Source organism: Vicugna pacos, chromosome X, assembly GCF_048564905.1.
Source record: "Vicugna pacos chromosome X, VicPac4, whole genome shotgun sequence".
Classification (NCBI taxonomy): Eukaryota; Metazoa; Chordata; class Mammalia; order Artiodactyla; family Camelidae; genus Vicugna; species Vicugna pacos.
In genome coordinates, this window is record NC_133023.1 from 7085683 (window position 1) to 7102689 (window position 17007).

General features: G+C 38.8%; 1 protein-coding gene across 11 annotated transcripts in view; it reads right to left on the reverse strand.

Moving 5' to 3' along the window:
- The window catches only part of MID1 (midline 1), a 333537-nt gene that overhangs the window by 39116 nt on the left and 277414 nt on the right, over positions 1–17007 (reverse strand). For all 11 annotated transcript variants that reach the window (XM_031671144.2, XM_072956833.1, XM_072956827.1 and 8 more), the window contains one exon: positions 3882–3989. In XM_031671144.2, coding sequence (XP_031527004.1) covers positions 3882–3989 — 108 coding nt within the window. The remainder of the gene's footprint in view (positions 1–3881; positions 3990–17007) is intronic.

A 17007-nucleotide genomic window follows, 5' to 3' on the forward strand; every position in this document is an offset into this window, starting at 1 on the left:
GAGAAGGGGCCCTTTTCCTCTTCATACAGTACATACTATTTGCTGTCTGGCTTCTCTCACTCACCATAATTGAGATTCATGTTGGTGCATGTAGCAACAGTTCGCTCCTTTTTGTTGGCTGAATCATATCCCATTGTATGGTTATGTCACAAATCGTTTATCTGTTCACCTGCTGATGGACTCTGGGTCGTTTCTCTTAGGGGCTATTACCCTTAATATTAACATGAAAATTCATGTCCAAGCCTTATATAAACCTGTGCTTTCCTTTCTCTTGGTAAAAACCTAGAATGGCTGGGTCAAATTGGAAATGTGTGTTTAACTACTGAAGAAACTGCAGTTTTCCAAAATACACCGTTTCTATTCTTACAAACTGTGTGAGACTTCCAGTTCCCCTAGTCTCACCAGCACTTGGCATGGTCCCCCTTTTCAATTTTAACCATTTTAGTAGGTAAGAAGTGGCATCTCACTGAGGTTTTAATTTGCATTTCCTTAATGACTAATGATTTTGAGCATCTTTTCATGTGCTTTTTTGCCATCTGTATACCTTCTTTGGTAAAGTATCTATTCAATTCTCTTATTCATTGTGGTAAAGGGGTTATCTATTTCCTTACTAGTGAGTTTTGACAATTTGTTACATATTCTGGATGTAAGTACTTTATTAAATAAATAACTTATAGATATTTTCTCCTAATTTGTGGCTTATCTTTACATTCTCCTACGAGTGCCTTTTGATAGGAAGTTTTTATTCCTGGTGAAATACAATTTACAATTACCTGTATAATTTATAAATACTTCTTTTATGTTTTTGCCATTGTATATAATCTTTGCCCAACCCAAGGTCACCAAGATTTCCTCCCATGTTTTCTTTCTCCTAGAAGTTTTATAGTTTTTACCTTTTACATTTTAGGTATATGATCTTTTTACATTTAATTTTGGTATATGGTGTGAAGTATGGATCAAGTTTCATATTCTTATGTGTAGATTATCTTCCCCCACGTGGAGGCTGAAACTCAAGTTTCCAAAACTCCTTTGCAGCTGAGTCTTCTTTGCAATTTCAGTGTCAACATTTTTCCCTCTAAAACTTCTAATTTGTAATTTTTATATCTATTTTTTTCTTATTTCATATCCTTCTCTTGTGGTTTTTCAAATTTTTGCTCTTTCACAGTAGAAGTTACTTCCTTCATTTATCTCTTTGAACATCTTTTTAATATTTTCTAGTAAAATGAATTGCATCTGAGATGAGAAAATGTCTTGGCAGATTTTGTTGGCTGGATTTTTAGAAAATCAAGATTTCTTTATATACTTTGGAAATGTGGTTTGAGTTTTTAGTTTTGAAGGGGAGAAGTCATTAATAATGTCTTTGTCCCTCACCCTCCTTGCTTAGCCTACCCTGCCTGTTTTGTGGTCACCTTCACCTTGTCCTTGGAATTCCTCATTCAGGAGTCTTATATTATCTCTGCATTTGGGGGCTTCCGTTTTGTGTGGGTATCAGAAACAGTGCAGAGCCAGGTTCCAACCCAACAACTGACTTGCTCCAGACTCCCAGGTCTGAAGTCTGTTAAAAGCTGTGACCCTAGGCGGAGGTTGGCAATAATCTTTTTTCAGTCCCTTTTAATGAACTGAGAAGCCTTATGCAGCCCACGGCATTAACCAAGGATCCTGATTTCACCCTCCCATACTATCTGGAACATTTCTACTTCCTTTACCCCAATATCCCAGAACCGTTTAGCCAGAGGAGTTGAAGGTGGACCTGCTTTCATCTCTCCCAGACCAAGTCCCAGGAGCCTGTGTCTTAGCCACCATCATGGCTTTGTATTTTGGTTCCACTTCTGGCCCATGGAGATGTTTCCGTGGTTTTGGGCCCAGCTAAGTCTCTTTGCTTTTCTATTTTACTATGTTCCCTATGTTGCACTGGGGTAGAATGGTTGCACCAAAGCATGAAGCCCATGCATCACTATGGCTGGAGCTGGGGACACCCCTTCACTTTGATCTAGCTCATGAGGGGAACCCTCATGCTGGGAAGTTAAGTAAGGGAAAAGAAGACACACTGGCCAGGAAGTGGTGGTGGAGAGTCACTGCAGGCTGAATAACAGCCCCCCAAAGATGCCCACATCCTAATCCCAGAAGTTTTAAAAATATGTTAACCTTCATGACAAAAGGGGCTTTGCAGATATGATTAAGATACGGATCTTGAGAAGGGGGATATTATCCTGGATCATCTGGATGGTCCCAATGTCATTACAAGAGTCCTTATGAGAGAAACAGGAGAGTTTGTGTCACAGAAAGAAATTTGAGGATGGAAGCAACGATCAGAGCAATGTGATGAAGAAACCAGGAGCCAAGGAATGAGGGTGGCTTCTAAAAGCCAGAAAAGGCAAGAAATGAATTCTGCCCTAGAATCTCCAGAAACAAGCAGCACTGCTGAAATCTTGACTTTAGCCCAACTGAGACCAGTTTTTGACTTCTGACCTCCAGAAGGTCAGATAATAAATCTGTGTTAAGCCACCAAGTTCATGGTAATTTGTTACAGGAGAAATAAGGAAGTAATATGAATATTGAGAACTGATCACTGCACAAAGGCAACAAATTACTTTCCATGTGCATATATCAACCATTCATCACAGCTGTTTTCAGGCTCTCATGTGTCTCAGAACCTGGAAGATGTCAGGTATTGAGAGATACACACTTGTGGGGCATGATGACGGAGGAAGAAATAGATCCTGGACAGATTCCAGGCTGACACTCAGTACAATGTGTATGTGGGGAAAAGTAGCTGTTCAACACATCTGAGTCAGCCCTTGGCCAGGGAATAATATCACATTAATTTGATAATCCACTGGAACAGCTTCAAGAACTATTTGATTTATCTTTTCTGATCACCATCGAAATGTTCATGTCTAAATATTTTTCGATCTATACAGACAAAGGAATCAAAAACATACACCTTTAAAATTTTGAAGAAGAAAGAGAAGACATGTATTAGCTGTTGTAATGTCTGTGTACTACCTCATACTTGCCACCTGCCTTTAATTATACATAGTTCATTACAGTTATGAGCAATCACTGAAATTCATGAATTTATTGGATCTTAAATGAATGTTTCTATTTTTAAACACTTACCAATTATCTTTTGAGGGTGGCAGAGAAATGGGTAACACAAAATGGATCACAAGTATTTCAATAAAACTATGACTGATTTAAAGCAGAATAAAGTGATAGATTCAAAGTTATCAACATTTCTGAATGAATTCTGAATAAATAAGATGGCCATAAAGAATATAATATAAATTTGTGAACTGCTCTTTGAAAATAGTTTACTATAAAACCGTAGGAATTTTAAACATACAACATTAGAAAAGAGGTATTATTAATACAGCCACAAAGGGGTGTATGGTATAGTGAAACTACAGGAGTTTTGCCACCATGAAATTACACCTATATGAATTCCCTCAAGGGCTTGGGAAAGCACTTCATAATTTGTATCTATCTATATAAAGTTTGATTCATGCAGGTTAACACAGTATTAAATAGGAGAGAGCAATAAATAAGAAATGAACTCTTCCTCTATGGAATCCAACTTCTTACAGAGAGGAGGGATGGAAACAGTGGCTGTAACAGACCAGAGTGCCATGCTGGGCCCTGGGGTTGGGCAATGGAGTAGCCTTTGTATTATAGGTGTGCACAAGAGACCATAAAACAAAGAAAAAGGTGGAGGAAAAAATGGCCAACCAACGGGCTTTGAACTACATCTTAAAGACTTCAGAGGAAATGACAGAAAATATAGAAAAAGGGGGCACTCAATATTTCCTAAGCTACTGAAACCATGGCAGTATATTTTCTCCAAGGAGAGACTATGAAATCTTCTGCCCTAGAAATCATACCTTCCCTTCTTTGATCTTGGTTCCAATAATTTGTCGTCTTTGCTGAATGATCTCAATAAGAAGATCGCACTCCTCCATCAATTTGGCTTCTTGACGCGATGCATTGACCTATGGGAGACAGAAAACAGGGAGCATTAATTTCGCTTTTGTTTTCAGTTAAATGCTCTTTTTAAATGTAGACTAGTATATTTCTGGTAACTGCTGAAAAGATATTTTATTTTAAAGAATTTAATGAGGTATAGTTGATGTAAAATACTACAGAATTTTCAGGTGTACAACATAGCAATTCACAATTCTTAAAGGTTATATTCTATTTATAGTTATTATTAGATGTTGCCTATATTCCCTGTGTTGTACAATATATCCATGTAGCTTATTTATTTTATATATACTAGTTTCTACTTCTTAATCCCCTACCTCACCTTCCCTCTCCCCACTAGTAACCACTAGTTTGTTCTCTGTATCTGTGATGAAAAGATATTTTAAATGTTAACTCTTCTTCCAATTATGCAAGGATGGGAAATACAGGACTTAACATGTCTACTCCCTATCTTGCATTCCTGGAAAACATTTATTATCTAATGATAGCAGTCTTTTCTTCCAAGTCAGACTCAACCTCAGAATCTTTAACATACCATATACGTAGCTAGTACCAATTAATGGAAAACTGACATTCGAAACCTATTTGCAATTCTTGCTTTTACGTTTTGAAGGGAAGTGCAATTTTAGCCTGTTAAATACAAAAAATTTTAAAAAAACTAATATTATTCTTTTATGGAGAATAGATTATCAAAAATATCTTTTGGACAAATTTTCCAAAAGGAAGATTACAAGATTACATCACATGTATTTAACGTTTCTTTTATATACAGGCATAAACTTTGTATTCAGTCACTATAAAAACATTCACAAGGAAGAGGATGGTTGAGTATTTTATTAATCTTATGACATAATTTTAAATCTCATTTCTGGTATACTTCTGAAAGACCAAGGTTCTACAATGAAAGCATGCCATTCTCCTGGAAAGGTAGATCATTATAGAATGCCTTGTATTTGAAGTTTTGAAGACTCATAGTATGCAAGGGAGGGTGACAGTTAGCTCATGTTTGGCAACTAGGCTTGGGAAGTACTCTGTACATGCTATTTCCTCCACATCATGACAATTCTGAAATGCTTATTCACAAACAGAAACCCAGAAATTACAGAGAGCTGTGGGAACTGGAGATAGCATACATGAGTTTTATGATTTTAACACAGCACAGGAGAAGCTGTAGTGTTACAAAGAATGACAACAGTATTGATTACTCCAGCATAACTCAGGGAGGAGACATGGCCCACTCATTAAACCCTTTTGATTTGGGATACATTATTTAACTGCAGTAATTTCACCCTTTATGAATGAGATAAACTGGAAAGCAGGGTCAGGAGTTCAGGATAAAAATTCACTGATGGTTGTTCAGAGAAATCATGTCCTGTTTCCAGAGGCCAGGATTCCTTAAGTTTTATTCCTGGTCAATAAGATATGGCAGAGAAACTACTCAAGATATCTTCTTATTGAGAAGAGGATGGTCACTGGTCATTTCTAGCTAACCATGAGATCATGCCTGTGTCAGATTAGTACCCAGACATAATTGCTAAATGTTTAATGAACAAAAGAAAAAATTTAAAATGAACTGATGGACAAGTACAGAACATAGAACTCAAGCTAATATTACAAGGAACTTACACTTGGCTGAGTTTCTCTTACCATTACTTTTTTTTAATTAAAAAAATTTTTAAAAAAATTTATTGAAGTGTAGTTGATTTAAAATGTTAGTTTCAAATGTACAGCAAAGTGATTCAGCTATACTATATACAGTTATACTATATACATACATGTATAACTTTGTTTTCAGAGTCTTTTCCATAATATGTTATGACAAGAAACTGAACATAGTTCCCTGTGCTACCTACTGGTCCTTGTTGTTTATCTCTTTTATATATAGTAATGTGTGTCTGTTTACCATTACTTTTATGTCACCATTTCTATATCCCCTTGAGGCTTCTCAGATCAGTAGACCTATCTATGGAAATATTTACTTGACACTCTACTACTCTCCAGAAATTTCTTGTCATGCCTTTTGACCTCATACTGAATTTAACAACTGACTACAACCAAGCTGTAAAAAGGATGGGATCATATTGAAACTACGGACACAATATGATGGAGAAAGTAAAATTTATGGAAAATAGCATCCTATACTTGAAAGGTAACCTCCCAAGAATGAGTCCTAACAGCTAAGGAGTACTTGAGCATACAATCACAGTAAACCCAACAGGATGCAAGCTCCATGAGGGTAGGGACATTTGGCTGTTGTATGAAATGAGGCATCTATTCCAAGCACCTGGCGCCGTATCTGGCACAGAACAGGCATTCAAAGATGACCTGGTAAACGAATGGATAGTGAAAATAACCCTCCAAGAAGAGACAAGGTAAAATGTAATGAAGCAAGTAGCTATCACGATATACTGCAAGTACTCAATATGCAGGTATTGGGTTTATTGGTTTTCTAGGACTGTGTAGACACAAAAGTAAGTCTTAAATATTTAAGGGGGAGGATGTTCATTATTTGTACAGTCTATTGAAATGTACTTCACATATCATAAAATTCACCCATTTAAAGTGTACGGTTTTTACAGAAATCAGTTGCATTTCTTTAAACTAACAATGAAATATCAGAAAAGGAAGGTAAAGAAACAACCCATTTTAAAATCACATGCAAAAACAACCAAAATACTTAGGAATAAATCTGACCAAGGAGGTGAAAGACTTACACACAGAGAACTACAAAACACTGATTAAGGGAATTAAAGATGATTTAAAGAAATGGAAAGATATCCTATGCTCTTGGACTGAAAGAATTGACATTGTTAAAAAGGTCATACTACCCAAAGCAATCTACAGATTTAATGCGATCCCCATCAGGTTACCCAGGACATTTTTCACAGAACTAGAACAAATAATCCTAAAATTTATATGGAATCACAAAAGACCCAGAATTGCTAAAGCAATACTGAAGAAAAATAATGAAGCTGAAGGAATAACCCTCCCAGACTTCAGACAATACTACAGAGCTACAGTAATCAAAACAGTATGGTACTGGCAAAAAGACAAGACACATGGATCAATGGAACAGAACTGAGAGCCCAGAAATAAACCTACACACTTATGGTCAATTAATCCTCAACAAAGGAGGCAAGAATAAACAATGGAGAAGAGACAGTCTCTTCAGCACCTGGTGTTGTGAAAACTGGATAGCTGCATGTAACTCAATGAAGTTATTAGAACACTCCCTCACACCATTTACAAAAATAAACTCAAAATGGCTTAAAGACTTAAATATAAGACAAGACACTATAAGCCTCCTAGAAGAAAGCATAGGCAAAACATTTTCTGACATAAATCTTAGCAATGTTCTCCTAGGGCAGTCTACCCAGGTAACAGAAATAAAAGCAAAAATAAACAAATGGGATCTAATTAAACTTGTAAGACTTTTGCAAAGCAAAGGAAACCATTAGCAAAACAAAAAGACAACCTACAGAATGGGAGAAAATATTTGCAAATGATGTGACAGATAAGAGCTTACTTTCCAGAATATATAAACAGCTCAGACAACTTAACAATAAAAAAACAAACCACCCAATCCAAAAATGGGCAGAAGACCTAAACAATCAATTCTCCAATGAAGACATACAAATGGCCAATAGGCACATGAAAAGATGCTCAATATCGCTATTTATCAGAGAAATGCAAATCAAAAAAACTACAATGAGGTATCACTTCACACCAGTCATAATGGCCATCATCCAAAAGTCCACAAATGATAAATGCTGGAGAGGCTGTGGAGAAAAGGGAACCCTTCTACGCTGTTGGTGGGAATGCAGTCTGGTGCAGGCATTATGGAAAACAGTATGGAGATTCCTCAAAACACTAAAAACAGACTTACCATATGACCCAGCAACCCCACTTCTGGGCATTTATCTGGAGGAACTCTAACTTGAAAAGACACCTGCACCCCAATGTTCATAGCAGCACTATTTACAACAGCCAAGACATGGAAGCAACCTAAATGTCCACTAACATTAATAAAAAAGAATAAAATAATGCCATTGGCAGCAATATGGATGGACCTGGAGATCATCCTTCTAAGTGAAATAAGCCAGAAAGAGAAAGAAAAATACCATATGATATCACTCATATGCAGAATCTTAAAAAAAAAATAAAGACACGAATGAACTTATTTAGAAAACAGAAAGAGACTCACAGACATAGAAAACAAACTCATGTTTACCAGGAGGGAAAGGAAGTGGAAAGGGATAAAATGGGAGTTCAAGATGTGCAGATACTAATTACTATATATAGAATAGATAAACAACATGTTTCTTCTGTACAGCACAGGGAACTATATTCAGTATCTTGTAGTAATCTATAATAAAAAAAATATGAAAAGGAATATTGTATGTACATGTGTATGACTGAAACATGATGCTGTACACCAGAAACTGACACATTGTAAACTGACTATACTATGATAAATATAAATAAATAAAAAATAAAGTGTAGAGTTTTGTGGGGTTTAGTGTATTCAGAGTTCTATAATCATCATCACAATCTAATCTGAGAAAATTTTCCATATCCCCCAAAGAATTTCCACACCCACTTTCAGTAACTCCACATTCTCACTACCCACCCCATTTCAAGGCTTAGGGGACCACTAGTCTATGTTCTGTCTCTTTATGGGTTTGTCTGTTCTGGATGTTTCATAGAAATGGAGTCAAACAATATGTGAGCCTTTGGGTCTGGCTTATTTCACCTAGCATAATGTTTTCAAGATTCCTCCACATTGTAGTATGTATCAGTACTTTATTCCTCTTTATGCCAGATAATATTCCATTTTAGTGATATACCACATTCTGTTTATCCGTTCTCTAGTAGATGGACATTTGGGTTGTTTCTATTTTTTGGCTACTATAAACAAGATTCCTATGAACATTCATGTATAAATTTTTGTGGGTATATATGTATTCACTCTTCTGGAGTACAAGAGTGGAATTGCTGGGTCACATGTCGACTCTGTGTTTAACTTTCTGAGGAACTACCAAACTGTTTTCCAAAGGGGCTGCATCAGTTTATATTCTAACAAGAAGTCTGTGAGGCTTCCAACATCTCCACATCCTTGTCAACACTTAATACTGTCTGTTTTTTTTTAAATTCATCCTAATGGGTGTGGAGTGGTATCTCATTGTGGTTTTGATTTGCATTTCCTTGATGACTAATGATGCTGAGCACTTTTTCATGTGCTTATTGGCCATTTGTGTACCTGATTTGTGTATGTGACTCTTCAGATCCTCTGCTCATTTTGTAACTGGGCCATCTGCCTTACGCAATTGAATGGTATGATTTCTTTATACATTCTGGATACAAGTCCTTCATGAGATAGGTGATTTGCAAATATTTTCTCCTATTTGGTAGGCTGTCTTTTCATTTTCTTGATGATTCTTGAAGCACCAAAGTTTTACATTCTGATGAAGTCTAATTTATCTCTTTTTCTAGTGTCACTTTTGGTGTCAGAGCTAAGAAACCCAGTCCAAGCTCATGAAGCTTCATGCCTGTTTCCCTCTCACATTCATGTCTCTGAGCCATTTTGAATTAAGTTTTGTGTACAGTAAGAATCAGGGGTCCAACTTCACCCTTATATTTATGGCTATCCAGTTGTCAAAGCACCGTTGAAAAGATTATTCTTTCCTCCTATGAACTGTCTTAGCACTTTGTCAGAAATCAACTGACCATCTGTGAGGTCCTCAGGCTTTGATGTTGTTGCCACCATATTCTGCGCTTGAAGATATTCTGGTTCTGACTAAACTGGAGGAGGCCCCGCTAAAAATTCTAAAGGAGGTGCCACAAAATGAGGCGTGGAGTACCAGCTCTGCGCATAGGATGCTACCGAGAAAGTCAAGGAGTATCTCCATTTCTACATTTTCCTATTTTGTAAAATGAGGTGAATACTCTCCACTCTCCCAGCCATGTGGGATTGTGGTGGTAAATACATGAAATAATACATGAGAAAAAAAAGGACATTATGAAGCCAGAGACAAACCAGAGATGTTATTGTCTGCACCCAGAAGTAGTTTTGTTAACAGATTACGACTGAGTCTGGGATCCACTTCACTCTCAAAATCATTGGGATTTAGGTTACTCTATCGTAGGCAAAGTGTCTCAGTTGCCATCATGATATGGGGTTCAATTCAATCCAAATTCTGACTATTTGATATTTACGATGAATAGGTATGTTTTACAAAAAAAAAAAAAGTAGACTGAACTCTTCTCTGTTGAACCAAAATATGTTTGGAGAAAGCTGATACCACAGCCACCATCATCCCAAAATATAAATTTCCAGAAATTTGGGAACATGATCTGTTAATTTTAGGCCAAGTATTTTCTTTAGATCTTTCAAAGAAGACAGAGTTGACTTGTCTTGGAGAAACCAGGAAAGTTGAATCTCTTTTTCCACTTTGATGAAGCTTCCAAACTTTTCGAACTTTAGCCTATTTCTATTCCAAAAGGTACAATAAAAGGAGTTGAATGCTCTCCTCTATTTCTAAAATCCTTCCACTACAAAGAAGTTTTCCAGAGTTTGGCTGTTTCATATGTCACTTAAAAAAAAAGCAATTGATTTGATTGGACTTCATTTCTTATACGGGCTATTAACTCAAATACGGCAGGGTTTATTGGTTACTTGCAGTGTGCTCAGATGTTCCTAGCTCCCAGCTCTCGTCTGGAAGCTGGCAGCTCCTGGTTATGATTTCAGCTTTCATTTCTGATTCACATCTTTTGATTCAGAAACCACTAAGGCTGACAGAAGTGCTCTGAGGAGGGCCAAACTAAGGAGTCAAGAAACAACCGCCAAACCTTCTTTCACCAACCTCCACTTCTACCTTTGTGTCTTAAGTCTCCTTCTTGGTCCTTAACCTAAAGGCAAGACGAATAGAGATATTAGGGATGATGGCCAGTGGCAGCGACTGCTGTATACCACCTCTGGACCACATGCAAGTGGGGCACTTATCCTAGAGAGCCCTTGACATTTCAGGACAAAATACAGCTGAAAATTGGACCCTGTTCCTATTCTAGGCTCCTCACTGCTACTTTTTTTTCCTCATCTCAATCACACTCATGTGTAAATAGCACATCAGCCCCTCATGATGAGAAACTCAGAGTCACTCTCACCTCACCTCTGTGTTGGTCTTGAAATACATCACCTCGGCCCTAACCCCCTATAATTATCTTCCAGTCCTTAGTATTAACTTCATCTCTTTGCAAAATACTCTAAAGCCATTCTTCTAAGGTTAGATCCAATCTCAGTTTAGAGTTGGTTTCTTCTTTCAGGAGTTATGATCGTACCTTTTTTTAGGCCCTAACAAACACCTTTCGGAGGCTGCGAGCTGCCGCAGCTGATGTCACACACACTCCAGGCATGACAGTTCTTAGAAAGCCCCGCAGCCTTCGCTTTGAAAGAGCCACACACAACTGCTGACCCATTCTCCTCTCCATTTGTTTATTCATTCGAACAACAGCAACTCAGCTCCCACAGTGTCTCAGACAGCATTCCATGTACTGGACATACCTTGGGATCCAAGAGAGACAACTTTCCCATCATCACATAGTTTAACATGTAAGTGCAGGGGAACAGGCTGAAGAAGCCGAGAAAAAAATAAAAATTTCAGACCGTGACAAGCATATAAAGGAAATCATGGAGGATAATATGATAGAAGGTGACTGAGAGGAGGGTCCTTTTCCTTAGTGGTCATGATCAGGCAGGAATTCTGACAAGTCTTTTGAGGGATGAAGAGGAATCAGCCAAGAGATGTGGAAAGGGTGTTTGCAGGCACTCCTGATGCTGCTTTTAACAGGCGACCTCCTCGCAAATGATACGGAGAAGCCTCACTATTCGCAGATTCTGTGTTTGCAAATTTGCCTACTCGCTAACATTTTAAAATTCACTGGTGACCTCCACATTAATACCTGTGGCATTTGCACATCTATTTGCAGATGTGCTCAGAGCATGGAAAAAAATCTGAGTCACCCGGCCAGCACCCAGCTGCGGTTGAACAAGGACATCCTCCGCCTTCTTGTCTCAGCTCTCACAGACCTAGAGGATGCAGTGCCCAGAGGTGGCGCCTCTGCGGCCAGGTGGGTGGGGACTGAGTCCCCAGCTGTGGCATCTCTTAGTGAAGCCACCTTAGGCAAGTCACTGAACACGTGCAAACCTCCTTCTCTTGTTTATAAAATAAAGAAAATAGAATCTACCAGGATGACTTATTTTTACAATTTAAGATTATAATCCATGTGAGGGATGTGTGTGTGAGTGTGTGTGTGCGTGCAAAGAGCAAGGGTTCAGTATTAGCCAGTATTCCTGGGGACTCTACACAACAGAACTTCCATGAAAAACAAGAATGGATTGTATTTCTCTACTGTCTAGTGTGCCCACAACTGTCCTAAGTATTTTGGGGGCAGAAAGGGGAGGATGGGAAGCGAAGTTACCCAAGTAAGACACAGAAGAACAGAGCCTTGATCATAGGGAGTTGCTAACCCACTGCATCTTCTATTCCAAGGGCAATTTTGCAGCTTCTCTTTGACAGACTCTGACTTTATGGATCCTTTACAGCCAATGAAAGAACAGTTAGAAAGTCAAATAGAGGTGGAGGAGGCCAGCACTCATGTTCTGTTCTCGTCCTGAGAGCTAAGTCAGCGCAGGGCTCCCAGCTGTATTAGTGCTCGGATCTGCTACCAAGAACGAGCCACAGCCCGGTGCAAGTTGCAGCTGGGTGCACAGTTTATCTGTCCTTTCTAGAAATGCAGTTACATGTACTCATTCCCCAGAAGAGCTCATGATAACACAAATGGGTTGGCTCTTTTCTCCAGAGTGCTTGGTTAGCCATGCCCAGTAAAAAGTCCCCCTGCTAAGTTTTATGGCATAATACTGTTACAGCATTTCACAGAAGGGGTGAGGTGAAAAGGGTAATTTATTATTTCTTTCTTGTCACATATGTATAAACATTAAAGGGATTTAATTACATACACAATTAGAAATTGGACTACGTGCCCGTGAAATGTTCCTCAGCAGTCTGTAAACAGTTTCTAAGTATTTCTAAAAACTTACTCTTTTCATTTGACTTGAATTCAACCGCCAAAGGAGATGTTCAGTGCTGAGCATGAACCTCACTGGATTTCGGACAAGTATGGCCTTAACATGTTTAGAAATGGTTTTCTGGAACTCATAAGGAAACATCAAAGGGGAAAAATATAGGGCCACTTCTAACAGGTGAAATTAGACTAATACACATTTTAGAAATCTCTAGATTTTCAGAGTAAAACCTTTAAATTCCTCTTGTGAAAAGGATACGCTGACTTGATAGATCGCTTCTTATTCATACCCAGTGCAAACACTGAAGTGAGCTTCGGAGAGGAGAGGCCTGATGTGCCGGAGAAAGGAAACTATTTCAGGGTGCCAGGGAAAGAGGGTGCCGGGGAAAGGGCGGTGCCGGGGAAAGGGGAGGTGCTGGCATCGCACAATTCCAGAGGCCACCATTCACTCTGAATTCCACAAGAATGGTACCCCTTAAGTTTAAGCCTCTAAACCTTGCTGTCTCCTGAAATCACTACCAGTGAGACTGAGGATATAAAGACAAATGTCTACTTTCCAAGTTTGCCTAGAACTGGTCCTCCTGGCAGAAGCAATGCTGTACTGTGATTCAAATTAAGGTGACCCTGAGAAAGGTCCAAACTCTTTTATTTGATGTGATGTTGATCTTGTTGCTATTGTTTAAACTCAACAGCACTTTTGTGTCTTACCACGAATATGTCATTTTGAGTCCGCATCCAAACTTACAGGGATGCATTATTATACTTTCATAACACTATTATTTCATACCGTTATATGTTATCATATCTGTAACAATCCCATCTTGCTCAAAGAAGAAAAACACTGGAGGAGTTAATTCCAATCTGCCCAGGAATGGAGCAATGGAAAGACCACCGAACAGCAGAGAAGCTGACAATCGGGCCAGGGAGACGAGGGTACAGAGAAGCCTGTGTGTGCTGGGCTCTACGCGCTGCTGCGGACTGCTGACCAGGTGCGAAGAGGAGTGGGAGGATGTAAGACTGCTTTGGGTTTTAATGTCAAAGGCAGCTGTAAAGAACATTCCAGAGCCTGGGGCAGAAGCGAGAGAGCCGCCAGGAGGAACAATGAAAGGGATTCTAATACTTCAGTTTGTATATACAACCGAGCCAAGGAGAACTGAGAAAGGGCAGACTGCGTTACTGTAATTCATCTAATATGTTTACATGTAATCTTCATCCTGAAATTCTCTCACACCAGAGTCAAATATTTGTAGACTGAGCTCAAGTCGATGAGAGAGAGAAAAAAAAAATGGCCACGTTCCCCAGGGTCCCTGTCTGTGGAGGAGAAGCCAGAGAGCAGGACAAAATTTTTTAATACTTAGTATGTTAATTTCATATTGAACATTTTTGATCAAAACTTTTCAAAGCCCAAGAATGGCTTTTTAAAAAATAAAACTAAAAAAGTGGAATCCATTCATAAAATGCTCTGGGGGAGAAGTACAGTAGTGATGGCATGAATAGAAACTGTACGTAATCCGACCCTGACCGCAGAGGGACGTGGTGGAAAGTCATTTGGCCCAGAGGAGACCAATTCTACATATTGACTAACTATCCAGATGGGATTTTGCAATATTTCTGCTATGGGATCAAAAAAGAGCTCCCAGGAACCTCACGATAAATCCTCTTTTCTTGAGGTTTCTAAGATTATGAAGCTTGAATGTTAGATAAGGAAGCGAGACGCTATTAAAAACAGCAACACACTCTGATGAGCGAAGCAATGAAAGTCTTATCCTAAATGCCTGACACTTGGAAGCGTCACACAAAGGAATTTTTCTCCCAAGAGTAGCACACACGACACGCCCACCCAAGATGTGGCTAATACAGTGCATTCTTCAGTATAGCAAAATCGTTACGTGAGATGCGATGATTTAGAGTGAACAACGAGTGAGAGGAGGCAGGAGTTCAGAACTCCGGGTCCTGGGGAAGTCTTCCAGGAAATGAATGCCGGGTCTTCCTTCCTTACTAGTTGTCTGTTCTTGGGCATCTGCTTAAATTGTCCATTTCTCAAGTTCCTCATCTGCACGATGAAGAAAACACCAGCTTTTAAGTGGTAGAACAGGTGCTCCCGCAGGGGACAGTGGCAATGTCTGGAGATATTTTCTGTTGTCACAACTGGTGGTGGGGGGTGCCACTGGCATCTAGTGGGTAGAGGCAAGAGATGCTGCCAACTAAACATTGTACAGTGCTCAGGACAGTGCTCACCACAAAAGAGAATTATCCACCCCACACGTCACTAGTGTCGAGGTAGAAACGCTGGGGCGGACTGTGTTGAGAACTAAATGAATTAGTATATGAAAGCCACTGACAAATGCTTGGCTGATAGTAATTACTCAATAAGTGTTAACCACCACTATTGTTAATAAGCTTTGTTTATCTGGAATGGCCATACAGAATCAACAATTTAAGTTCTAGGACCAGCTGGTCTGTGCCAATTACCTGGGGACTTTCTAGCCTGAATCAAAACTTCCACCCACTGTAACAATGGCTTTGGAAGCTATGACATGAGGACTAATTCCAGAATTTTTGGAGTTAGTTTCAAATCCCCAAAGTATTCCTTATCCTTCTTGATGCAATGAGGGGTGGAGTGCGGGTGGGCAGCAGAGCAGCATCTTCCATGATGTGGAGCAGGAAGTGGGAAACTTTACTGTAAAGGGCCAGACAGCAAATATTTTAGCTATATGGACTGTATGCTCTTTCTTGTAACTACTCAATGCTGCTGTTGTAGAAAGAAAGCAGCCACTGATGATATGTAATCAAATGGGTGTGGCTGTGTCCCAATAAAGCTTTATTTACAAGAACAGGTAACGAATGGTTACCAAAGGGGAAAGGGTAGGGGGGATAAATTAGGAGTTTGGGATTTGCAGATACTAACTCCTATATATAAAATAGATAAACAACAAGGTCCTACTGTATAGCACAGGGAACTATATTCAGTATATTGTAATAACCTATAATGAAAAAGAATATGAAAATGAATATATGTATGTATATGTATAACTGAATGACTATGCTGTACACCAGAAATTAACACAACACCGCAAATCAACTATACTTCAGTTAAAAAAAAAAATAGGTGACGAGTCAGATTTGGCCCTAAGGTCATAGTTTGCTAACCTCTAGCATAGAAGGAAAAACCATGGACTTTGTAGTCAAAGAATTTCAGGTGTGAAAAATATGCTGAATTTCTGGGAGAATGTTTTCTTATTTGCATATTTTCAATGAAAATATCTGTAAACTGTCTGGCACTTAATAGGTGCTTGATAAATTAAATAGTTTTCTTCCTTTAAGGCAGGAATAGATCCAATGAGTGAATTCATAGAATTTCAGTTTGAAAATGAAAACATACTTGCAGTATGGTTTGTACTTTGCCTACAAGGTCCTGCTGGCTTCTGTCACAGTTGTGACAAATGCTGCTCTTCCCCGACGCTTTTGTCAGAGTACACTCAACTGGCTTCAATCTTACATTCTCGGCATTTATGCCACTGACTTTTCTGTGTTTAATGGTAACTCTGTTCAAAGCTGTTCCAAAATGAAGCAGCAGAATGGAAGGTGTTGCTCATAATTCATTCAAAAACAATAAACTCCTCCCTTCCTTTCTCTTATTAATTACACATTTTATAACGCAAACGCTCTACACCCTTCCGTTTGGGTTGGGCACACAGAATGAAAAAGAAAAAAAAAACCTGTTAACTTGTCATGGGTACTTGTCTCTGTCAAGTCTTTTCCATAAAGTTTCCGGTAAATGGTATGTTTCTATTAAGTGATTTTCAACAAATGTATTTGGTAAAAAAGCAGCTTTGAGATGTTGTGGTCAGAGCTAAAAACAAATAACTATAGAAGAGGATGGTTGAGTGCCGGGGAGGATGGAGGTGATAGGTTTTCAGGGAAGGGAAGTCATTTCTAATGGAA